A 22,821-nucleotide genomic window follows, 5' to 3' on the forward strand; every position below is an offset into this window, starting at 1 on the left:
CGGGAGGCTACAGAAGCTTCCCGGAAGAAGCGAGAGGAAGCCCAGAAGAAACGGGAGGCAGCTGAAGCCATCCTCAAAGCAGGACAAGCTTCCCAGGAGCGCCGTCAGAACTGAGCTACGCGCGACTAACCCAAAGGCCCAAAGGCTTTCAATGTCGAGCCTTATTTGCCTGGGTGAGTACAATCTTAACCACACAAACGAGGAAGCTGATTTGGGTAGGTAGTCATTTGGTTGCGCGAGCTACATGTAGCGAGAGGGATCTGAGTTGTTGCCCCTCTGATGAAAGAAGCGTCTGTCATTACCTCGTTTTTTTGTCGACTGCCACTCGTTTTCGGATCAGTGTTCCTGATTTTGAGAGCGAAAGCGTTGGGTACATGTAGGATAACATTGGGGGCTTGGACAAAAAGCCCGTCCGCTCATTTGGTCGTTGGTCTGAATAGAACTTCGTGGTAACTGTCTCAAAGAGCTTTCAACGCTTAAAGAAGAACTTTGCAGTCGTCTATGTACGCATACAACTGCGTCATCTTCGTCTCGATAAACTCATCCAGCCCTGCTTGCGCTTCAGCGCTCAGCGATTCGATGCCCGCTCCTGTCTTCTCGTCCAGTGCGCCGCGAAACAGAACTTCAACATCGTATGGCTTGCGCGCAGCATAGTTGAACCAAAAACGCTTCGAGCTCCATGACTCGCGCATGAGATCAGAGAGTGCCTTTTCACCAACATGCTGTTGTACTTGTACATCTCTTGCTTTTTCAGCCCTCTGCATGGCTCGGAGGAACTGCTCTAGACGTGGTTCGTACGCGGCAAAGAACTCGTCCATGGTGTGGCCTCGGTAGAGGAACATGTCTGGACCCACGAGCAGCAGCCACCATGGTGGCTCGGATGCAAATTGGCTCGGTAGAGCGTTAGTGAATTCGAGATCGAGGACGGCCGTGATGCGTAGGGTGTCTGGATCCACAAGCATGTTTTGAGGCCGTAGGTCGTCGCAGAAGAGTTTGAAAGAGCCGCCATCATCATTCAAGCAGTACTTGTCGACTAGCTGTGCGAACAAATGGCGCGCGGTGTATCGCTCTTTGGCTTCGTCTTTGCTGAAAATGAGATTCCGCTGAGTCTGAAGATGTGTCATGTGTTCTTGAATGATGTAGTCAAAGTACTCTCTGGCTGACTGAAAAGGGCCTGTCGGAAATTTATCCACGGGGAAAAATGCCGTGGTTGCCAGCTCATTCATCGTGTATGTAAGGGGTCTCCGGTGACCTGCCACGAGCTTGAAGTTTTCGAGATTGATCCGATGCTTGAGAAATCGAACTGGTGGAGCTGCAGCAGGAAATCGGCAATCTGCTCAAAGACGGTGTCCAGAGCTTTCTCGTCAATATTGGGATTTAGGTAAGGTTTGTGAATGTCGGCTGGGTCAGATAGAACAGTACACAAGCTGGTTCCTTCGACAAAATCTGAGATCATGAAAGGGCCAAATCCCATGGGATTGTTGTTGTCGTCGGTCAAACCCCAGCTTATCAGGCGGGGAATGGGAATCGTGGTGTTCTCATGGAGAAAATTGATAACCTGAACCTCTTTCTCGATCTTTTCGTCGCGGAAGGTCGTGTGTCCTGGCCCTGGAAACCGAATTATAGCGTTCGGCGCATCATCGAACGCAATCTGGAGACAGAGGTTGAAGGATCCCTGGTGCCAGGTCACATATCTGGCTCCGCTAACTCCCAGACGGGTGCCGACGAAAGTCGCAATGTCATCTTTGGCGTCAAGGACCCGCGTCCGCCATTCATCCCACTGTTTGTCCCCATTCTTCTCCGCAAACTCATCGAACATGATCGGTCTTCCCTCGTTGTGAACGCTTTGTAAAATATTCTGGTCGAGAGTGTAGATGGAGATACGCCGTACTTTCATAAAATGTCGGTGAGGGCTCGCCCTTGTTTGAGTACGCGCGCGTGGCGGTTTGGGGCACAAAAGAGAGGGAGACCTATATTGCTCTAATAACGAAGTACCTAGATTTTAGCTCGCCACGGCGGGTGGCTCGCATTGTAGTGACCCCTCTTATATTACTTGCTGTTTACATTTCTCTTCGTTACAGCTCCTCCTCAAATCTCGAAAATCATCCCTGGCCAAAATTAGGGTAATTGGTTACCTACTACATTTGCAGGACCGCCTTGCTGACCCAAAGCCCCTCCATCTTGAGTGTTCTCGCCCTTAGACTGTTTGATCGCGTCCCGTGCTTCGGCTTGCTCAGCCTTCTTCCTATGTACTTGTTAGCAACTATTTAACACACCCTCTCCCCCTTTCCAACCCTCCAGAAAATAATGACTTACCTGTCCAAATCCGACGCAAGATCAGGCTGCTCTCCACCTCCACCCTGTCCCTTCCCTCCCTGCCTCACCGCATTAGCGACTCTCCCCTCCCCAGGTGCAGCCATCTGCTCGCCATCCAACTCATTGTGCCGTCCTACATCCTCCTCCGACCGCCCTTTTGCTTCTTCTCCCGCCGGCGCGCCATGGATACCGGCACCTTCGCCAAACTTTGCATTTCTCAGGCCCTGAGCGTCTGTGGCTTGTTTCGTGGGGATGCGCTGGCCTACGCTGGCGCTGTTGTCGGCGGCGTTGTACTCGGTTTGCCGTTGCTCGGTGGGATTACTTTCGACGGGGTTGCCGGGTGTGGTGTAGGCATCATTTTGGGTTGGCTGGGAAGGGCCTTTGGGGTCGAGTCCGGACATGTTTGGTGGTGTTGCTGTGGGTGTGTAGAGTTGGAAGTGTCAATGCCAGGGTGTCGTAGACAGATGAGTTTGTTGGCAAGTTTGTAGTCTGTGACAAAGTTTGAGGCGTGAGATTGTGACGATTTGAGGTTTAGGGAATTGCAGAGGTGAGACTATGGAGATCTGCTAGAGAATGGGTAATGTTATCTGCCATGGGATTCTTCGATTGGTATGATGACGTATGCGGGGCGCAACCGTCATTCATTCTGCCCCACCCATGACTTCTTATCATGTGAGTACGTGCAGGAAAACTCGAGAGACCTGTTACGATTCGTTTGTGGCAATTGAATGTGGTGTGGGTGCGAGGTACAAGTAGCCTCAGTTTGTGTATTTACTTCAAGCTAAACCTTGCAAGGAGGTTGAAGCTGTGAGCCCATGAGCCGAAGGCACTCCTAGCGCGTCTACTCAATCGCGAGACGTATATAAGATCGCTTCTAGTTGCCTGAGTAGGAAAGCACCTTGTTTGATGGCCTTTCGGATTGATCATGGCGCCAAAATATAATGAAACCAAAACGCCTTCGCTATGCTTCAAATCGAGTAAGGGTATTGTCACTCCGTTTCCATGACCACGTCTTCTGATGGCTCCCTCGTTACTACGTGGCTCGTCGGTTCGCGGCTCTCTCGCTTCGACTCTGCTGCTTTGGCAGCCTTTTCGCGTGTCTTCCGACACCAGTCTTCGATCGAATCTGCCCCTCCTCCTTCGATCTTGACAGTCTTGGGTTCTGCGGGGACACCTAACACGGTCCCCTGAAAGCGAGACTCAACACCAGTCTTACTGTGTTTCTTCATCAGAGCTGGGATAGCGTTAGCTTAAAGTTTGAGAATAGCCCAACAGAGGGACATACTATTTAAATAATCCTCCATTTCCAGCTGGTCTAGCTGTTCAGTTGGATTTGTCGCCACTGGCTTGTATGTGCCTGCTATCCGCCTGATTTCCTTGTTCTGCTCGCCCTGGACCCACTCGATGAACTCCTTCACGTCCGCTGTGTCCTCGGCGTCGCGTCGCTCTTCCTCGTTTTCGCGAGCGGTTGTGTTTGCATTGTACTCATCTAGCGGCTTCCGCAAAATCTCTTTCCATAGCTCTTCTCCGGCTGTCATGGTCGGCACAAGGAGGCCGCAATCCTGCATGGCCATGCGCACATCGGTGATGTCGGGCGTGAGGTCGTTGTGGTTCGAGTAGGCATTGTAGGCTGTCTGTTCCGCCAGTAAAGACAGATAACGCGCCGTGAGGTCTACAATGGTGTCGACAGCGGATGGCTTGCCATGATGGAAGCCCGTCGCGCGCAGGATGTGGAGGACGGCGGGTCGCAAAAGGTTCTGGAACAGGTCGTTTTGGGACATGCTGGCGCGCTTGTGTGTCGGGTCGAGTGCACAGGCCCAGTTGATGTCTCTCAGTTATCGCGGGCGCAGGCAGCGCATCGTTGGAAATATGTTTAGTCGAAAGACTGGTGTAGACAAAGTAATTGCAGGTGGATGCGGCGCGGAAGCTTTGGCCCTTCACTATTCGCGGCTGCCAAGCCCGACCTCCGTTCATGGTCGACGATCGCGACCTCACTTTACCCCAGCTTTTGCACACCCGTGCAATCTCACAAATGCGGCGGCGCCCGTAGATGGACACAATCACCCTACAATAGCAAATCCCTGCAACTCATTCCGCCCAGGATGAAGCTCAAACTGAAGAACCTCAACACCGCAAGCGACGCGCCTTCAGAACCACGCCCAGCCGAAGTTCCCACGCCGAGTTCCGCAAAGTCTGGCGGAGGGCTCAAGATCAAATTCAAACCGGCTGCTCCTGCGCCTGCGCCTGTGGAAGCTGCAGATGGTCAGCATGGCGACGCTCCCAGACCGAAGCGTAAATACACCAAGAAGGCCAAGCTTGATGAGAGCGGCAATCCACTTCCACCGGGGAAACCTGGCCCAAAGAAAAGGGTCCGTGAAGACAGTGACGACTACGACTCACCGGCCGCAAAGCGCAAACCGAAACCTACGGCAAAGAGCCTTGCTATGGTGAACGAAAGCGACGACGACGATGATCTTGCCGCGACCGAACCAGCTCCTCCGGCTCCACGGCCAATATCTGCTCGCACACAGTCTATCAAACTCTCCATCAAGCCAAAAGGGATGAATGCACCACAGAGGACTGGAACCGCCATTCTGAAGGTCAAGGGCGCGGGGAAACCACCAGTGAGACCATATGGCGTGGGATATGACAGCGAGGCAGAAGAGGCGGAACCAGATCCGGCCATAGAGTCGCAGTTCGTTCTACGGATGCTACCAGGTCCAGACTGTGACCTATTACGGAAGTCTATTGAGGAGAAGACAATCGGCAAGAGCGTGTCACAGGGAGGGCCCGGCGTCTACTTCCGATTCTTCGACCGCGAAGGTCGCCGAGCCATGATTACTATACAAGGTCGCTTCTATGCTGCTTCCATGGTCGAATTGCCAGCGGTCGTTGAATCGCTAAAGAGCTGGAACAAGAAGGATTGGGTCAAGACCGCGGATGTCTGTCAGATGCTCCTGGTTTTGGGCAGGGTTCAGAATGAAGATGAAGCAAAGAAGTACCCTCGCCCCTCCTATGTCGACCCTGACTCCCACCGATTTCCCCATGGCCTGACTCCACCCATGCGATGGGTCCGCAAGCTGCGGTTCCGGCCCCGCAAATCCTACATCGACGTCGAGCGAGCCGAGGCGCAGATGAATCGGCTGTTAGCAGAGGACGATAACGCCCAATCCACCAAATACGAGATGGTTGACAGCGAAGCTGAGAGCTCTGAGGAGGAGTCTACTTCTGAAGAGGAAGTGGATGAAGATGAAGAGATGGTAAACGCTCCTCAAACGGACGAGGCTATGGAAGAGGTTGATGCCGGCGATCTTGAGCAGATGCTGCACGCAGGTTTCATGGAGGACGAAGAGATTGAGATATCAGGCAACGGCGATGAGCTCAACGCGTTGTTTAGCGGCTCTGGCAACACCCTCCAAGTTGAGACCCCGACTACTGCCCATGATGTCGCCATGCACGCGCTCAGCCAGAATGGTAACCTCACTGTTGAGACCGAGACGGCAGCCTCGACACCAGCAGCAGCTACATCCGCAGACGACGACGACGATGATGACGACGGTGACTCGGACGAAGACATTGATGAGGTCGATGAGGCTGCTGTGGCTGAAGAGCAGCGGCAAGAACAGTTACGAACTGAGATTGCTGAATTGGAAAAGGCTATTGCGCAGAGTGTTGAGCAGCGCGACAGGCAGACAAACAACATCTTCAAGAAGCGTATGCAGAACACCATCGATAAACAGAAGACGGATCTAGCGATCAAGCAGAAGCAGTTGAACGAGGAAGCGGACGAGTAACTAAGACTTCTACCGAGCGGGTTTTCCTGGAGTTGGTCAACGTCTTGAATCATTGCATTGCTACGGAGTCTGGGATTTGAGCATTATTACGGCGCATGGGGGTCTGGTAGATGGCTGTCTTTGCGTCTAGCGGTTCACACACTCTAACTATCTTTGATGTGGTTTCGAACTCTCTTGTACTATGTATGCATTATGCTTCCTCTGCTTTAAATAGTACCATATAGTAATGATATGTAATTCCTACTCCCTTTCTGATGATTTCGAGCGTGACTGTAAAGCGGAAACGACTCACCACACGCTGAACGTGAAAGTCAAGGTGAACGTGCCTTCAGACTGTGCCAAGACCAGTTGCCGCTCTGCCATCATTTGTCGCCCCACGTTGGTCTTTCTTTCTTTTACCACAACAAACACCCACTGCAGCAACAAAGACTGTCGCGCGTTCAAATAGAACTAACGTGTGTCAGTCAGGCAATTAACTAAGAGAACCAGTCCGACGATACCGCACACGACATGGCACCGCCTGGCCCACCCCCCTACACTCTAGAACAGATCCTCGCGATGACCTCACCGGAAGAGCAAATCCGGGCTCGCGCAGAGCTTAAGAGTATGTGGAAGAGAAGGTGACCATACCGGAAAGCTTCTGACGGCGTAATATTAGGCTACATTGCACGGATGAAGAAAGAAAAAGAGGACAGGCTTGCGTATGAGGCTTATCAGTCAGATGGCTACTCAAACTATGGGCACTCCGGAGGGGCCTCGGAAACTGGCTACAGCAACTCCTACCGCCCCGTAACTGGTCCAAAGCGCGGCGGGTACGCACATGGTGGTAATGGCTACAATTTGTACCATCCGTATCAGCGTTCGCAACCTCCGCATATCGCACAGAAGTTCAAGAACCGATCTGTTACCTTTACCAAGTCTGACGTCGTTATCGAGTCCTCGGGAGCAAACGAGGCGGGAACGCTTTCACCTAAAGCTGCGAACAACACTATTGCGAGCCAGAGCAGCCAACAGCAGATTGAGCCGAAGACCCTCTGCCCGGCATTCACTTCCACAGGTATCTTCGACGAAACATGGACCACCCTCCCTTTGTTCTCCTTATGCACATCTAACACGTGAGTAGGTGTATGTTCCCGCCACGGATGCCGTCACCTCCATGATCCGAATCAGCAAGCCCTCTGCAAGCGCTGGCTCTATAAGGACGAGTGTCTAAAGGGAGAATTCTGCCCGTTGTCTCACAAGACTTCACCACACAACTCGCCCACTTGTCTGCACTTCCAAGAGGGCCGATGCAAGAACGATAATTGCCGCTTTGCTCATGTACGCATTAACCCAGCGGCAAACAATTGTGAAGCATTTGGACGCTTGGGGTACTGTGTCAATGGAAATGCGTGTCCCAACCTCCATGCACATGAGTGCCCTTTCTTCTCCAATACAGGCGTCTGTCCATTTTTCGATAAGTGTCGATTGGGGCATGTTCATCGTGCTTCTCGAATGAGGAAAGCAAACCGGTCTTCCTCAGCGGATCGTGCTTCTCTTTCGGGCACCCCAGAGGAGGAGGACTTGGATACTGCTGAGGATACACAGGAATGGACGATCCAACCCAAGACTGGATCTATTCACAACCCCCATCAGTTCACCCAGCAGGCCGATTTCGTTCCCCTCGACGCGGACGATTGAGCGCGGACTGTGTGCTGGTTATGTGCCCTCGGAACACTGTAGGTAGCCCCCGCCACCTGCCATCGTCTATGATTCTTTCCTAATCCATCACCGGCACTCAAGTTCCGACTACTGTGTGGTTTCGGAATCGGTAGGTCCTTCAACTTCATTCCTGTCGTAGCTTGTCTTGACTGTTGAAGGGCTCAGAGATTACGCTTGCTGGATATGGTGCGTATTCGGATTTTTCGATGATACCCCGTTTGACAGCTCCCTGTCAAACCTTTTCTGGTACTTTTTTGTGCGAAGTCAGCCTTTGCTTGCTGGTATATAGGACCGTATCCTAGCTTGGACACTCTTGTGATTACTATGAGAAAGACGAGAAAACCTTGTGTCAAACAATAAAAATCAATCATCCATGAACACAAAGTAATATGCAAGGGACTATTATTAACCTCATCATGTTCTATAAATGTCAAATACCAACCCTCGCCATCTCTGCCTTATTCAATGTTCTGACATGGGCGGTGCGCGGCGATGGAGGCTGAGGTGGGCTGCGGCGGTGCTTGGCTCCCGTCCTACATTCCCATGGTGTCCTTTGGTTTGACCGTTCGCGCCAACAGGACTATTGCCATGTGCGCTGCGACTTTTGCTGAGACTCTTCGAAAATATAAAGCTACCCTCGAGATCGCATAGCCCAAGTTACGTAGCACTCACCAAGCACCTGGTGTAGACTCGTTGTACCCCTCGATACGCCGTATACACCTCGACCGCGTCCGAAGGCGAAGCTCAATTGCGCAACACCATGACGCTCAAAGACCTATTGAAAAAGAGGGACAGGATCAAGGACGAGGGAGTTGCACCTCCATCACCAAAGGGGCCTGCGCTATCGCCTGATGTACCTGAATTCCAGTTCTTTCGCACTACGACGACGACGCAAGAGACGATCGAACCGCCTAGCTTCCCTGGCGATCCCACGCGCGACACACCCCTTCTCTCACCTGAGCCGCGGGGCAAATTTGGCAGGTTCAGAAAGTTTAGCAACGCGTCCTCTCAGAACCCAGCTCCTGGTGCTGACGACGGCCGGGCAAAGCAGCATGACAAGTTGACAGAACGCTTGCACTTTGGACGGACAAGATCAAGTAGCTCTACGAACATACCAGACAATCTACCAGAAGTCGGAGGAGATGGAGTAGCGAGGACAGAGGAAGACGAGGCGAAATGGGAGAAGAGGGCTACGGTGCTGGTCACAGAAGGGTTGCAGCATGGCACGAGTGCGCCGCCGACACCGAGCTTAGAGAATGGGAATCCTCTATCATTGGGGCGGCCGACGAACAATAGGAGTAACACGAATGCAACCGTCCATACATCTGCGGATGAGGTACGCGAAGAAAGTAGGAATGGCAAGCAATGAACTAATGGGTGGATAGGAGAACATCCAGGAGGCCATCAGGTTACACGAGAAAGGCAGTACGTTGGTGTGCGGAATGACTACCATAACGGATCTGACAGTACGACTAGATCTCGAGGCATCAACCGCACTATTCGGAAGACTGGCAGATCCCAACGGCGCAAACAATGCTCTGGCGCAGGTCCTCTACGGTCTTGCATTACGGTAAGCTGAACCTCCGCTACCTCAGCCTGACACGATGAAGCTATACCCAAATGTTGCCCTGAATGTCTACCCAACGCTTCACTAACCAACTACTAGCCACGCATGGGGGTGCGAGCCGGACCAGGAACAAGCCGTTCACTATCTCTCCATGGCGGCATCGAACAGCGCTGAAGTTGAGAAGCTGGCCCTCGGAGCCGGCATGAAGAAAGGTGGTGCGGCCAAAGGCGAGCTTGTGCTGGCCATGTATGAGCTGGCAAACTGCTTCCGTAACGGCTGGGGTATCAAGAAGGATCCCGCAGCTGCAAAGCAATACTACGAGACTGCTGCTAATCTCGGCGACACGGATGCCATGAACGAGGTCGCATGGTGCTATACCGAGGGCTTCGGCACGAAGAAGGACAAGGTATGTCAGCTCTTATCCCTTACTGCGTACAACTGGGCTCCGTTTTACATTCTGGGGAGCGTGTGCATCTGCCTCACCGGTCAAAATGCGCTCGTCTAGAGGTTTATGCAACCTGGTACGCGAACGGTCAGCTTGGGAAATCGTGTAGTCTCGATTCCGGCCATCACGCGGGGTGTTTCTTTGAGACACCAAACTTCCCCTCTCTTCAGCCTCATTAGTTGGGCAGCATTCTGCGTTCGGCTGATACGGAGGTGCTAATATTACGCCTCACAGTTCAAAGCGGCTCAGTTCCTGCGCCTCGCAGAGTCCAAAGGAAACAAGACATTAGGCAACACATGGTAAGTCCACTTTTTTTCCATCATCTCTATTTTGATATCGAGATCTACTTGGCCATCGAGATCTCCCGGACTGCCGATCACTCATGCCGTGCGAAGAGGGCACATGTTCCTCACTGCACGAGCAGCCGTCACGTTGAAGCGCGCCATCCCGTTCCAGCCGACGCATTTACAATCGACAACATCAACACCAAGCCACCATACATCATCCAACAATCCAACACACAGCACTATGGCCCAGCTAGGACAACCAGTTTCAACGCGCATGTGCCAAGCATAATCGATTGGCCCCCAGTGCACCTTTTCACGCACTCCTCGCTTAGCCGGTGCGGACGCTGAACGGCCCTCGCCCGAGCCCGCAGCAGGACCGTCACACTTCCTGCCCGTTCCCCGCTGCCCATTACCTGCGTCACATCATCCCATTCGCACGTCGCCGTACTTCATGCCTGTTTGGTGCAAGGCTCTATTTACCATCTGAATGTGGTAGTGTCATGCCGGCCCAGCACACTGGGTCCGTTACGACCCTGTTTATATCGATATACACGTGGCGCCCTGCTGCTGGCCTCGGTTCCAGCGTGAAAAGTAAGCAGGATGGTGTGTGTGGGTTGGCCAAAGACGGAGCTGAGCGCGTGGGTCAAGCTTGTCAGATGGTGCCATTATTCTACGATGAGGCAGTTTTGGGTGCATGATGGTGCGGAAGTGGTGTTGCAGAGAGAATAATGACGGCTACCGCGATAACTAACGGCATCCGCGGGAAAGCTTCACACGTCGACTGGAGCGCGCATGGCGGCTTCTAAGATTGTTCGGTATTCCTTTGGACTCGGGATCCGCGACCTGGACTCTCCATGCCGGACAAGTTACATTGTGAGAGATGAGCACGTGCTAACGTATACCTCTCTATAGGATCTGGAAAGACAAGTACAATGCCAAATAGCGCAAGCACCCCGAAGAGGACTCGCTAAGGTTGATACCCCGCGCCGGTCCGACATGAGCACAGCCTGCTTTGGAGCTGTCATGGGATGTCGTGTGCACAGCGTAGTCGTGCGGGAGACATCTCGGTGCCTTTTGCAGAGTGCTTTGCATGCCTTTCGCAAAGAACAGGCGATGTGCGATCGCTGCTCTGGTAATCGGTATCAACAGTTTCATGGATTCTTGTCACCAGTTCTACTATTTTGAGACGTGATCATGCCCTTAATCTCTAGAGTGTGGCGAAGCAGTAGTGCTCATCAGGCTTTCAGTCACATTGAGGGAATTCCGCCACGGTCTAGTTTACGCCTTTTTTTGCATTTTTTACGCGATAGGCTGCCTTCCTCCTGTCAGATCTGAATCTAGAATGTATGCGTGTGGGTGGGTGACACAACAACGGAGTGGCACAGTAACCCGTAACAAATAGCAGATCCTGCTTGTGGAGTGCGTTAGCGAAGGCAGTCTGCATCTGATCTCCTTGTGTGTGTGTGTGTGTGTGTGTGTCTGCTAGGAAACATGACCGGACTATCCATCATGCCATCATCTGGAATACCTAGCTAGGTCATGCCATCAATTTCAAGCACGACTTTCACAATAATTCACAAACTTGACCTATCAAACTAGACTATCCTCCCCATGATAACATATCTTTTCCGCCATTTCCGCTAGGTAGGTCCGTTAAGGCTGCATTAGCACTGTCTATCTTGTTTCACCATTGACATACCGCTTGTTTTCTTCGCTATTTCCGCGTCTTCCTTTGCTTCCTTCACGTCCCCCTTGGCAATGATCGACTCTCAGCCTATCTTGATGAATGACGAGGTTTCTTACGTTACGCAATCGGAGCATGCCAACTTGCGCCACTTACAGGCTCAAGCCCCCCATCTAGGTCTCCGCCGCGCTGCAAGCGGTTGGTCTTGATAGGTTTCCTGTGGAGCCGGAGAAATGCTCGTACTTGGATAGATGCGCTGAGAAAGGAGAGTGTTGCGTGGGGTTGGGGACGGGGGAGGTACGTGGCTTGCTTTCTTTCAGTGAAAGAGAGAGTGTGTGGGTGTGAGTGGTATGTAGATGATGCGGATGCAAATGTAGAATGCACCTGCAAGCTGTCAGGCCCCAGCGGGGGAGCGGGAGCTGAGCAGCGTCGTACAAGCACGCACGCACTCGACGTGTGAAGGGAAACGTAGCAGCGACAGGGCTTGAATCAACGATTGTCTTGTGAAACCATTGCATGAATGGCATGGCAGTTCCATCGGGAGAAGAGTGCCGGGTGCGTGATGCGAGGTACGCGGCAGTAGCGGCCTGCTGCTGAATCCTTCCTCTCAATCAATCAGAATGGGGAAGTGCACTTCGGGTCGGTCTCGGGCCTGGTCTCGAACGCTCCAACGTACGTGGCGAAGTCTGCCATCCAATACTTCACGTCTCAGCTGGGTGGATGTGGTGGGAAACCGACGTAAGCATAAGCGCCTCGAGGATCGGATAGCATGCATTGTTGCTCGCCAATGACGGCGATATACCTAGGTACAGTCTTTTCCGGCCCCAAAGCCGACCAGTAAACACCCGCTCATGAAGCAAGAATTGTGCAATCGCAACAAGAAGGCCTCGAGAAACAGAATCTCGAGACAAGTGTGGTATCTTAAGGAAACTGGGACGTTGGGTCCAGCTGGGGTATTATGAAGAAGGTAAAAGTGAGGTCGTTGTTGGGGAAGGAAAAAAGGGAGTTCGTCTCTTGAATAACAAAATAATGTCCAGTCTGCGCTCGTCCTCTTCATGACACGTAAAGTAGAAATATGTCCCCAATCTTTCAGTTCATCTCGCGCGCCATCATATACAGTCGTCGTAGCTCGGTACATGTCCTTCATTCAGTCCAGTCCCATCGCTCATTCATCTCGTCATGTATAGACCAAGAAAATCCATCTGCTAAAGAAAGGGGAACGCTCGCTACGCTCTGCAGTATAAACAAAATAGATCGAGTCCCAAATGTCTCTCGCTAGCTCGCTAATCAATCCATCAAATCCACAAGAAATAAGGTAAGCCAAGAAGAAGATGACCACATGACAAAAAGCGTCGTGGAACCAATCGCGACGTGCTAAAAGAAGCCCGAAAGCAGCCGCCATAGATGCTCAAAAGGCGAAGTGGGTAAGTGGATACCCAAAATCGACGTTGCCGTCCCAAATTTTTACAAGATGGCCAGGCAATAGAAAACATGGCGGATGCAATGCTCGTCGTGAGCGTTCAAAGGAAAACGCGTGAAGAACGGATTCCTGCCCATGATGCAGTTTGTCCCTACAGGTGCCCCGAAGAAGACAGGGTAGAAGTGAAGCGCTATGCTGAAGGAAAACAACAAATAATGCAGCGCATGCAAAAGACGACGGGCTGTCGACAAAGGAAAATAAAAGGTAGTGTAATGTGGTTTGGGACGAAGACGTGGGCTTCACCCAACGTTCTCGATTTTGGTACCGTCGGATGTGCCTGGTCGTGACATGGCAGCAGATTCTTCGACGATGCGCTTGAATTCCTGGACAACTTCAGGCGCGATCTTGTCCCAGAGAAGACTTCGCGTGTAGATTTCGGCAGCAGAGTCACCCTTGTTTTGCTCGCGCATGGCAGCGAGGGATTCGGCAAGGTTGCGTCGGTGCGAAGGTTGAGAACCAGGAGACAAGGGGTCGGACATGTCGTCGCTAGCAATGCTATACCGTTGGCGAGTGAAGTCCAGAGAAGTCATACTGTTGTATTGCGCAGGCGTGATGGAAAACAACTGCTCATGTTCTTGCTCCTTTGTCGGCCCCGTGAGTTGAGAGTGCAGTTGAGCGAGATGGGAGCCAGAGATGCCAGCGAGTTCAGAGCCAGACATGGTTGTCTTGGGCCAAGCGACACCGGAGGGTGCAGGTTCGAGACCGGAAACGCGGTTTGCCATGAGGCCTTGCTCACTTAGCGTCGTCGAGACACCAGCATCTTTGAAGATGCTGTCGAGCACAGTAGCCGAGGCAGCACGGACTTCATCGGGCATTCGAGGAATGGGCGGGGCAGCGTTGCCAGATTTGCTTGCGACGAAAGCACCGCACAGCAGAAGCATGAGCAGAAGACCAGAAGCGACTGGCTTGTCCTCGTCCTTTGAGCGTGAGACGAGAGCGAGAGGCTGATCCTGAGTCTGCTGTGGGGTCTGCTCATCAGATGCAAAGTCGTTGACGAAGATGTAGTTGTCCCAGTCGCTGTTGCCCATGTTGAGGTTGTCCATCTCAGAAGCAAAGTCGGTGAAGGTAGTGCTGGGTGCAACGGCCATACCGTGGCCAGTGGCAGCTTCGAGTCGCTCAGTGAGAACAGAGACCTTCTTGCGAAGCTCGCCAGTCTCCAGAGTATGCGTGCGGACGAGCTCCTCCTTGTCGAACTGGAGCTGACCGATCATGTGGTGCATATCCATGGACTCGCGATGCCAATTCTCCTTCTCGGCGAGGAGAGCATCATATTCAACTCGCATAGTAGCGAACTCGTCCTGCATGCCGCACATCTTCTCGATCCATACCTTCTTCTCTTCTTCCAGCTCTTCCGTGTGCTTCTTCTTACGTTGCCGGGAGTCAAGTCTGTGAAGATGTTAGCGTATGAACGAGGGTAGCACGAACCAAACGACGGCGGATTGAACCAAACGAGGAGCGCCAGTCCAAAAACCAAAGGAATGTACGTACGCGGCCTGTCTGTTGCGAAGGAGTCGTTTCTGTTGCTTGAGTTCCTTGAGGTCGTCTTCATTGGTGCAGCTCTGGATGAGATTGTCGATGTTGAACAGGTTGCGCTCGGCGGGGATGTCGAAACGGGCGTTCTTTTTCCTGATGCCGCCGTCACGACGAGGGGAGAAGGAGCGAGGTGGGGTGTTGGGCCTCATACGCTTGGGTCCGGGTCTTGAGTCCATCTCCTGTTGGTTGAAGGCCATCCAGTCGGAGTGGTTGTGCGGCGACATGGGCGGCTCAGGAGCAGACTGCGGGAAGACGGCACTCGGCCTAACGTTGGGGAGTCCGTGGTACGGCATCTGCTGCTGCTGCTGTTGCTGCTGGTCTACAAAGGATGCAGCTCCAAAGTCGCCAGGACCAAAGGGGTTGAGGGCCTTGGGAGCTGTTGGCGTCCTGGATCCCGAGATGTCGGCAACGGGCCATGACTGTTGGCCGTAAGTTGCAGCTTGGTTTGGAGGGAGGCGAGCGAAGGGGTTGTTGCTCTGTTCGGTGAAGAAGGGATTGTTGCCGTTTGTGTTGACAACGGAGCTGGTGGCTGTCCTGTCGACGAACTGGCCGGTAGAGAAGTCCTCCCAGATGGATGTCTCCGGGGAGAAGATACCCTGGGTGCTGGAAGTGGGCGACATGAGGACAGGCGTGTCCAAGATGTTGGAGTCTAGGGTGGCGTTGTCGTCGAAGGAGAAGACGGAGGGTTTCCGGTCGATTGAGCTGAGTGTGGATGATGGCCTGTGAAAATCCATGTGGTTTGCGTTGGTGGAGGAAGTAAAGTCCATGGCGGGCTCTTGTAGCAAAGTACCGGTGTAGCCGCGGGACTGGCGGTGTGGATTGCTCTTTTCGGTAATCTCGATGGTAGGATCTCCCCAACGATTTCTACGATTTGAAAACAGAGGTTAACGGTGGTTAGAATGGACCAGGAAACGGGCAAGAGAGGCGATGCGCGTCTCAAAAGCGAGCGGTCGTAAATACCACGCGGCGGCGGCGTAGTGAAGCAGGGTGGTGGTGGTGGTGGTGGTGAGTAGGGCAGGTGGGGAGGGCGGACTAGCGGTAGATAAAGACCAGGCGGGGACTGCAGAATCAAGGCTTGGAGGAGTGCTGGGGGGGGGGGGTTACTCTCTCTTCCGTGGGATATATGCAGAGCGAAACACAGGCCTGCCCTGCTATAGGGCGCCTTGGAGCCGTCGGGTCTTCACGCATCACTTGCTCGCAGCGATAGGCTGGCAGGCTTCTGTCAAGCCAGCCATGGGCCCATTCACTCGTCCACCCTCTTCACCCAGTGTTTGCCCTTGTTCCCTCACGCGTGCCAGAGGTGGATCTCGCTGGATCGCAGCCGTCTGCCTGAGTGATGCTCTCTCTGTCGTTTGTCGCCCGCCCGCTGTCACGGATGGCGCGCGCTGGACATGTGGAGTCGCGGGGCCTGTCGCTCGCTGCGAGAGGCCTTTGGTGCGACACCAGCTGCTGCTGCTGCCCTCCTCTCGGGCGGTGTTCCCGTGCCGCTGCTAGCTCATAGCCACTGTAGGTGCTATCGATATGGAGCCTGTACAGCATGACCATGACTGGCTCTAGCTCTGCGCGGCCCGGCCCTTGGACAGCAAAAGTCCACCGGAATGAATCGCTGATCCGCCTGCCTATGCCATGCCAGGCCGGCCGCGGTGAAAACTCTGCTCGAAGCAGTCAAGACAAGCCGATCGCTGCCATTGTCGCTGTTTTTGTTGTGGTTGTGGTTGTTTTGTGACTCTGGGGGGGCTGGTGCTGGTACCATACCATGAGTACGGATCTGCTGGGTACGACGCGGCCCGCCTTCTTCCGACGTCGAGACAGGCCCTGCCTCTATCACCACCATTCACCATCAACGCTGCCCTCACCAAATCGGCCGTCAGCCGACTCTGGTCCCACTTACCCAACTTCCGCCGCACGCAAGCCTCCTCCTTCGCGTCGAGAGCAAGGTAAAAAGCCCTCCTCGCCTTGGCCTTTCCTCTTCACCCATGGTGTCATCATGTGTCCAACTTTTCGCTCCCTTTGGCGGCCACGAGTCATGTCACCGCTATCTGCCCCCCCCAGCGTGCTTCCTGGTCCATTTCGGCTGCTAGACAGCCATTCCTGTACTTCTGTGACCGCTCGCATTATCGTGAGGAGGTACCTGGTGTAAGGTCCCAAGTACTGCCGTCTCCATCTGGCTGGAGCATGCCTGCTTGCGCCATCTGAGGCAAACACCGCAGCCACAATGCTGCCATGCTTGTTCCACAGTCGACATCCGATAATCATCTACCATACGCCCGGGACGCCTTCAGTAGTCTTGCTTTGTGCGTCATTGGCCATTTTTTTCAACGCTTTTTCTCTTGGCTAGTCAGTTACTGCATAAGCAACATCGGACGGTTTTGTGTCAAGACTTCGCCTGGTGGCCGGACAAGCAACCAAAACTCGCTTTTGCTTTCCAATCACTGTCTTCGCGGCCGTAACAGGGCCTCGGCTTCAACTGTTTGTGTCGCTGGCCGCAATGGTGTAACTCACCGCCGCCGCCAACTAAGACAATCCATCCCTAACCAAAAGACTACAGATCGCGTCACACCAAATGAGTGCGCCGTTAGGTGGGAATGGTAGAAGCGCCATTGTTGCTCTTGACAAGCCAGGGCGGCCTGAACACAGCCACTGTTAGAGCCCATGGGCATAAGCTGCTTGCTCTGGATCCGGAACGACCATTACTGTTGATCGTCCAGCCCATGGCGCGTACTGTCGCACGCGTAAGCCAGGGCCATGGCAGGAAACTCGGTGCTAGAGCGAATGCCATACACGACGCTTCTTCTCTCTCTCTGCCTCGAGACGCTAAGCCTCTATTGACCGGAAAACCTCACCGATCTCAGAATCTGTACTGCTAACTCATGCCCATAGAGCGCGTTGAAGCCCAACTTGTAGGGCGCATAACAAAATGCCCCCAAATCGGTGGACTCGCTATGTATGGCTACCAGAAAAGTGAGGCTGTAGCGGTGAATGGTCCGCTTGACGTTCCACTTTCCGCATCCGCGCTAAGTCCCAACCACTCACGCTACCTCTACATGTTTATTCTTGTCGATAAGATACTCTCGACTCGTTGATTCCTTGGCAAGGTGGGCCACGTTTAACTCCACGACTATGACTCACCTTGTTGTTACTCTCCAGAGTACGGATAGCTTTGCGAGATTACCAAAAGCTCAGAGCACCGGGCGATGACGGCAAGCGCGCATCGCGCTCATCGCATAGCCAGGGTTGCTCTAGTCAGATCAACATCTCTTCTCGATCAAAGTGGATCCTCAAGTTGAAGCGGAAGCGGTCAAGTTTCCAATTCATGGTTTCAGATGTTTCAGAAGCTAGACCGCTTCTCCGATAATTAGATCCAGTCCAAAACAAGGCCTACCTTCATGTTGTTCATCTTGCGGTGAAGAAGAGTCATTGTTGAAATGTGCTAGACAGCCGATTATCGCAATGGAAAGACGTAGTCGTCCCTTGCTCTGAGTGGGGAAGTGTTTTAGAATTGGGAATGAATCCGGTGCCATGCTACAGGCGGAAGGGTAGCAGCGTGCTCCTCCTGTGTAACGCATACCGGCGAGACTACTTCCAAGTGCACGTGTTTGCATGGCGGTGATGAGCAGGTGGTGACGCGTGCATCGCATGTGATGTCCAAGCTGCCCACGATGATCTGAGTCAAGTGTGGTACTTCAGGAGCAGTTTTGATTAGATGGCGTGAATAGGAGAGCAGCAGCGAGCTACTCTGTTGGAACGAAGGAGGAAAGTCATGGGAAGAGAGGGCAGGTCGAAACAACATGTTGCTCAAATGGACTTTGTCCAACGTTCTGTGTATTCGCAGCTCCGCGCATGCGGAGATTGATGGGTATCTCGTTTGAAGCTATGGACAGTTTGTGTTCATCATCCGCGTTGTGGTGAGACTAGAGAATGGGCACTGACCTTGTACGCTCAATCTCAAGCTCATTGTCCTCGCTCGCTTAGAGGTAAAACTTGTGCCCCATTTCAGCATTCTCTCGTAATTCAGGTCATCGATTCATCGCCCTGCAGCTGCATCTCATATACCTTCATTGTCGTCACGAGCCCAAAGCTTGATGGTTCGATCCTTTCCTCCACTGACAATCCAGGCAGCGTCGCTCGTCACATCCGTACTGAAGACGGGTCCTGAGTGACCCTGTAGTGTCTTGCAGTGCGCCCAGTCGTCTGCAGAGAATATTTGAATGTTCTTATCGAATCCAGATGAGACGACGAACGTCGAAGCCTTCTTCGGCGTGAGCTCGCCCTCGCTGTTTGTTTGTAACGGTACACCGCTAGTTGGTCCATCGGTACCTTGGTACCATCGTAAGTCGGTGACACCTCCGGTATTTGCAGCAATCGAGTTTGTTTCTCTCATAGCCCTGACATCCCAGCACTTCATGAAACCATCTCCAGAGCCTGATAGAAGGCGATGGCCGTCGGCAGCCCAGTCCAGACCATAGATGGGCTTGATGTGACTTTCAAGCATGTAGATGACGCGGCCGGTGCGCACATCCCACACGCGACCAATACTGTCCAGACCAGCACTTGCGACTAACGAGCCATCTCCATTAAAGCTCACGGTATAGACCTCTTTCGAGTGTCCTTCTTGCGCGAGCAGCTCTTGCCCAGTGTTTACGTCCCAGAGACGCCATGTTGTGTCATCGGATGCTGACGCTAAATATCGTCCAGAAGGGTGAAAAGCCAGTCGACAGACGCGGTCGGTGTGGCCTTCCAGAGTTCGCAAGGGCTTGTCATCATCTAGTGACCATAGCTGAACCTTCCCGCCTGCTCCACCAGACGCAAAGTTCACGCTAGAGGTGGAGACGTTACTCCCTGGGAGTGTCGCGCCGGGCATCCAATCTATACCAGTCGCTCGTTCAGTGTGACCTCCTCGATATGCCTTCTTCTGCTCGAGGCTAGGAATCTCCAAGAGAGCAACTTTTCCGCCCCAAGTGCCGTATGCGACATACTGGCCATTCGGGGAGACGCGCACAATGCTTACAGGCCGATCTGCGGTTTGCGATCCGGACAATTCGAAGCCTTTCAGCCGATCTTTGATCTTGTTGCGGAACTCGATGTGGGTTTTCAGTGGTATCGTAGCTTCGCGACGCTGGTATGCGACACGTTCTTTTGCTCGTGGCAGCGAATAGCTCGCTATATCCCGCCGCGCGTCGAGCAGTGACTGTGTACCCTGGGTGTAGAACTCTTCCTGCTCGTCCCCAGGCGCCTCGTCCGCCTCTTGCATTTCCACATCTGCGGCATCCTCGCCTTGTGCCTCCGCTGCCTCAGCTAAGAGAGCTCGCAGTCGGTCGCGTCGATCGGCTGGCCCTTCGCCAAAAAGGGTAATGGGCTCTCCCCGTGAGCGCAGTTTGGCTTTGACGTCGCGATCCGCGGTTGGTACAATCAATTGCGCGGCTCGTCGTTTTCGGTCAAACTCGTCGAGAAGGGTGGACGCTTTCTCATTGCCTCCTCCGGGCATGGCATGATCGCGGTCGAGAGGGATGTTGGCCAGATCAATGCCCTCCATAGCATCGCCCTGTGCATCTTGGTCAGCTTCTGGTGTCGATTTAGTAGCTATTGCAGGCAACTGCTGGAGCACGTGGAGCCTCTGTCGACAAGCTAAAAGATAGGAATGTGGAAGCGTTGAGAATTTGAATACGTACTGGGCCATCCTCTTCCTCGACGTATGCTTGCCGCGATGGATGTATATTCATGTTCAAGTATCGTCCCGCAGCGGGCCAGAGTGTTGCTGGTCGTATGCCTGGTGCTGGAAAAGAAGAGCCCCAAGTCGCGCCTACCCGGGGTTTAGGCGATAGGGCTGTGCTAGCGCCGGTTATGTCATTCACCGCGTTTGAAACACGAACCCACCTGCAACGTATGGTTGACAAAGTTTAGAGGTTGTGTAGACAAATCTTCCCTCCCCCGACTGAAGGCTGAGGCTACCTACTTGGCCCTGCTCTACTTGACAGCAGTCCGTCTTTGTTTCACTTTGGTTTGCGGCGGCAATGCGTTTACTAACTGTAAGTACTACATTCAGGGACTAGCCGGATCGGCAATATGACGACGGCCAATGCGTGAATCCCTAGTCCAGAAAGTCTCTTTTCACTTCAACGTCTCTTGTCGCAGAGGTACTGCGTCGCCATCATGCGCGGCTTTCACTATCATACCCTGATGACCTCTCCTTCACTACGTACTGACTTGTAATCTCTAGGTTTGGGCTGCGGCCATGTCATTTGCCATTTCCAGCGCGGCGGGACTGGCTCGGCTTACACCTGTGTCGCGACGCGCTACATCTGCCGGCCTCTTGCTCCTCACTCTCTCGACGTCCTCGCTCATAGCGCCAGCGCATTCAATGCGAACCGCCCGTGGTCAGCACCAACGAACCCCCTCCACATACGCCCAGCCAACATGTCCTTTGGATAGAGACGTCTGTTCGGCCACAACCGGCTTTCGATTGTTCCACTCGACCTCGCACCACTCGAGAGATGCGCCACAATTCACCTACCATGTTGCGGCATCATACTCGGCGAAACAAGACCGCTTCAATGCGGCGCAGAACCTGTTCACGCGACCCGTGCATGACCCCAGTGAAAGCAAGACCACAGATCTGAGGGAGTGCAAGGATTCTATTGATAAGCGACGTCGAGCAAGAAGCGGGCAAGACGCCTTCTTCTTCAGCCAGGTTGGGAACACAAATACCACTGCATTTGGTGTAGCGGACGGAGTGGGGGGATGGGTCGAGTCTGGTTTGGACCCCGCAGATTTCTCCCACGGCTTGTGCGAATACATGGCTTGCGCAGCGCGCTCATGGCCGCACGGATCCAACACGGCATCGTTACATCCGAAACATCTGCTCCAGATGGCGTACGACGAGGTCACCGAGGATAACAACATCGAAGGGGGTGGCAGCACCGCATGTTTGGCCGTTGCAGAACCAGATGGCAACATCGAGGTGGCCAACCTGGGCGACTCGGGATTCATGCATCTCGGATTGAACGCCGTACGACATTTCACGCAGCCCCAGACACACGCCTTCAACACCCCATATCAGCTCTCCAAAACCCCCGAACGCATGCTCGTGCAAATGGCTGTATTCGGAGGACCCACCACCCTTTCAGATCTACCCAAGGAATCGAGTGTAACACATCACAAAGTCCGCCATGGAGATGTTCTCGTCTTTGCCACCGATGGCGTTTGGGATAACCTGAGCCCACAGGATGTGCTAGGTATTGTCAGTCGTCACATGGTGCATCTTGGTGCTTGGGTGGAGAAGGATGGCACAATAGAGGTCGGACAGGATCTAGCAAAGCTCGTACAGGCCGATCCAGCTCGCAAGGCCGACAGCTCGTCCCTCCAGGCGAAGGTAGCGGTTGCCATTGCAAAGACAGCCAAGGACACCGGGCTCAACACTCGTCGAGACGGTCCGTTCGCCAAAGAGGTACAAAAGTGGTATCCAGGAGAGAACTGGCACGGTGGTAAGCCGGACGATATTGCTGCCGTAGTAGCTGTCGTGCTCGAGGCGGAGTCCCCGCGATCGAGACTATGAATATTCTGTATCGATATCTTTTTGATCCGCTGCATGGGCAGGCGTTTAGAGGTCATGACTAAGATTTGGGCAGCGTGCCTATCTAGATGGCTATTTGGTGGCAATTTCCGCTTTTCACTAGATACGTTCTTGTATATCAAAGATCTACATGGAACCTTGTGATCAAGTCCAGTCGCTATAACTTCCTTGCACTGTCTTCACGATGGTCAACACAACAATCACGACGATGGGTTGTATGGGATTTGCAGTTGTTGTATGCAGTGCTAGAAATTGTTGTTCTGCAGCCATTCAAATTTAGGCGGAGCCATTGCATGTGTATAAGTGAAGAGTAGTATGGCACACATGTGTAATTCTCGGAGTCAATCTGAAGAGTGTGTATAGACAATATTCGCGTGTAGAACAATGATGTTATGTTCTAGAGGCTATCCGCTCGTTTCACTTGAGCTGGTTTGGTTTGTTTTG

The 22,821-nt window shown here is 53.2% G+C and overlaps 12 protein-coding genes across 12 annotated transcripts; 5 read left to right on the forward strand and 7 right to left on the reverse strand.

The window, feature by feature from the left end:
• Positions 1-440: 440 nt before the first annotated feature.
• On the reverse strand, positions 441-1,819 carry K460DRAFT_390011 (phosphotransferase enzyme family protein; the record flags this gene model as incomplete). The annotated part of the gene is made up of 2 exons (XM_040935761.1): positions 441-1,217; positions 1,253-1,819. 2 exons carry the CDS (start codon positions 1,817-1,819, stop codon positions 477-479), a joined length of 1,308 nt encoding a protein of 435 aa, XP_040783055.1. The 3' UTR covers positions 441-476.
• A 299-nt stretch (positions 1,820-2,118) lies between these two features.
• Positions 2,119-2,717, reverse strand: K460DRAFT_296007 (uncharacterized protein; the record flags this gene model as incomplete). The annotated part of the gene is made up of 2 exons (XM_040929600.1): positions 2,119-2,245; positions 2,317-2,717. The coding sequence occupies 2 exons, from the start codon at positions 2,715-2,717 to the stop codon at positions 2,119-2,121; spliced, it is 528 nt and encodes a 175-aa protein (XP_040783056.1).
• Positions 2,718-3,305: 588 nt separating this feature from the next.
• On the reverse strand, positions 3,306-4,097 carry K460DRAFT_296841 (uncharacterized protein; the record flags this gene model as incomplete). Its single annotated transcript, XM_040929655.1, has 2 exons — positions 3,306-3,550; positions 3,602-4,097. 2 exons carry the CDS (start codon positions 4,095-4,097, stop codon positions 3,306-3,308), a joined length of 741 nt encoding a protein of 246 aa, XP_040783057.1.
• A 221-nt stretch (positions 4,098-4,318) lies between these two features.
• K460DRAFT_371680 (uncharacterized protein) lies at positions 4,319-6,358 on the forward strand. Its single transcript, XM_040934395.1, has one exon. It carries the CDS (start codon positions 4,419-4,421, stop codon positions 6,108-6,110), a length of 1,692 nt encoding a protein of 563 aa, XP_040783058.1. The 5' UTR covers positions 4,319-4,418; the 3' UTR covers positions 6,111-6,358.
• Positions 6,359-6,462: 104 nt separating this feature from the next.
• Positions 6,463-7,881, forward strand: K460DRAFT_209482 (uncharacterized protein). The gene is made up of 4 exons (XM_040927257.1): positions 6,463-6,488; positions 6,575-6,714; positions 6,769-7,167; positions 7,234-7,881. Exons 2-4 carry the CDS (start codon positions 6,621-6,623, stop codon positions 7,788-7,790), a joined length of 1,050 nt encoding a protein of 349 aa, XP_040783059.1. The 5' UTR covers positions 6,463-6,488; positions 6,575-6,620; the 3' UTR covers positions 7,791-7,881.
• A 389-nt stretch (positions 7,882-8,270) lies between these two features.
• On the forward strand, positions 8,271-10,368 carry K460DRAFT_209495 (HCP-like protein). Its single transcript, XM_040927258.1, has 4 exons — positions 8,271-9,147; positions 9,197-9,381; positions 9,478-9,784; positions 10,058-10,368. The coding sequence occupies exons 1-4, from the start codon at positions 8,572-8,574 to the stop codon at positions 10,124-10,126; spliced, it is 1,137 nt and encodes a 378-aa protein (XP_040783060.1). The 5' UTR covers positions 8,271-8,571; the 3' UTR covers positions 10,127-10,368.
• A 1,350-nt stretch (positions 10,369-11,718) lies between these two features.
• Positions 11,719-12,338, reverse strand: K460DRAFT_371687 (uncharacterized protein). Its single transcript, XM_040934396.1, has one exon. It carries the CDS (start codon positions 12,319-12,321, stop codon positions 11,968-11,970), a length of 354 nt encoding a protein of 117 aa, XP_040783061.1. The 5' UTR covers positions 12,322-12,338; the 3' UTR covers positions 11,719-11,967.
• A 120-nt stretch (positions 12,339-12,458) lies between these two features.
• On the reverse strand, positions 12,459-13,354 carry K460DRAFT_209440 (uncharacterized protein). The gene is made up of 2 exons (XM_040927255.1): positions 13,001-13,354; positions 12,459-12,880 (listed from the first exon to the last, which is right to left on the reverse strand). The coding sequence occupies exons 1-2, from the start codon at positions 13,194-13,196 to the stop codon at positions 12,597-12,599; spliced, it is 480 nt and encodes a 159-aa protein (XP_040783062.1). The 5' UTR covers positions 13,197-13,354; the 3' UTR covers positions 12,459-12,596.
• A 159-nt stretch (positions 13,355-13,513) lies between these two features.
• K460DRAFT_360167 (uncharacterized protein) lies at positions 13,514-17,117 on the reverse strand (the record flags this gene model as incomplete). The annotated part of the gene is made up of 5 exons (XM_040932254.1): positions 13,514-14,660; positions 14,763-15,671; positions 16,072-16,422; positions 16,699-17,025; positions 17,068-17,117. The coding sequence occupies 5 exons, from the start codon at positions 17,115-17,117 to the stop codon at positions 13,514-13,516; spliced, it is 2,784 nt and encodes a 927-aa protein (XP_040783063.1).
• K460DRAFT_371690 (uncharacterized protein) lies at positions 17,021-17,923 on the forward strand. The gene has a single exon (XM_040934397.1). The coding sequence runs from the start codon at positions 17,393-17,395 to the stop codon at positions 17,672-17,674; it is 282 nt and encodes a 93-aa protein (XP_040783064.1). The 5' UTR covers positions 17,021-17,392; the 3' UTR covers positions 17,675-17,923.
• A 725-nt stretch (positions 17,924-18,648) lies between these two features.
• On the reverse strand, positions 18,649-20,570 carry K460DRAFT_209612 (U4/U6 small nuclear ribonucleoprotein-like protein Prp4). The gene is made up of 2 exons (XM_040927259.1): positions 20,477-20,570; positions 18,649-20,349 (listed from the first exon to the last, which is right to left on the reverse strand). Exons 1-2 carry the CDS (start codon positions 20,525-20,527, stop codon positions 18,853-18,855), a joined length of 1,548 nt encoding a protein of 515 aa, XP_040783065.1. The 5' UTR covers positions 20,528-20,570; the 3' UTR covers positions 18,649-18,852.
• A 128-nt stretch (positions 20,571-20,698) lies between these two features.
• K460DRAFT_349025 (protein serine/threonine phosphatase 2C) lies at positions 20,699-22,755 on the forward strand. The gene is made up of 2 exons (XM_040931409.1): positions 20,699-20,833; positions 21,025-22,755. The coding sequence occupies exons 1-2, from the start codon at positions 20,819-20,821 to the stop codon at positions 22,357-22,359; spliced, it is 1,350 nt and encodes a 449-aa protein (XP_040783066.1). The 5' UTR covers positions 20,699-20,818; the 3' UTR covers positions 22,360-22,755.
• Positions 22,756-22,821: the final 66 nt, after the last annotated feature.

Source organism: Cucurbitaria berberidis (genome assembly GCF_010015615.1).
Source record: "Cucurbitaria berberidis CBS 394.84 unplaced genomic scaffold K460scaffold_7, whole genome shotgun sequence".
Taxonomy (NCBI): domain Eukaryota; kingdom Fungi; phylum Ascomycota; class Dothideomycetes; order Pleosporales; family Cucurbitariaceae; genus Cucurbitaria; species Cucurbitaria berberidis.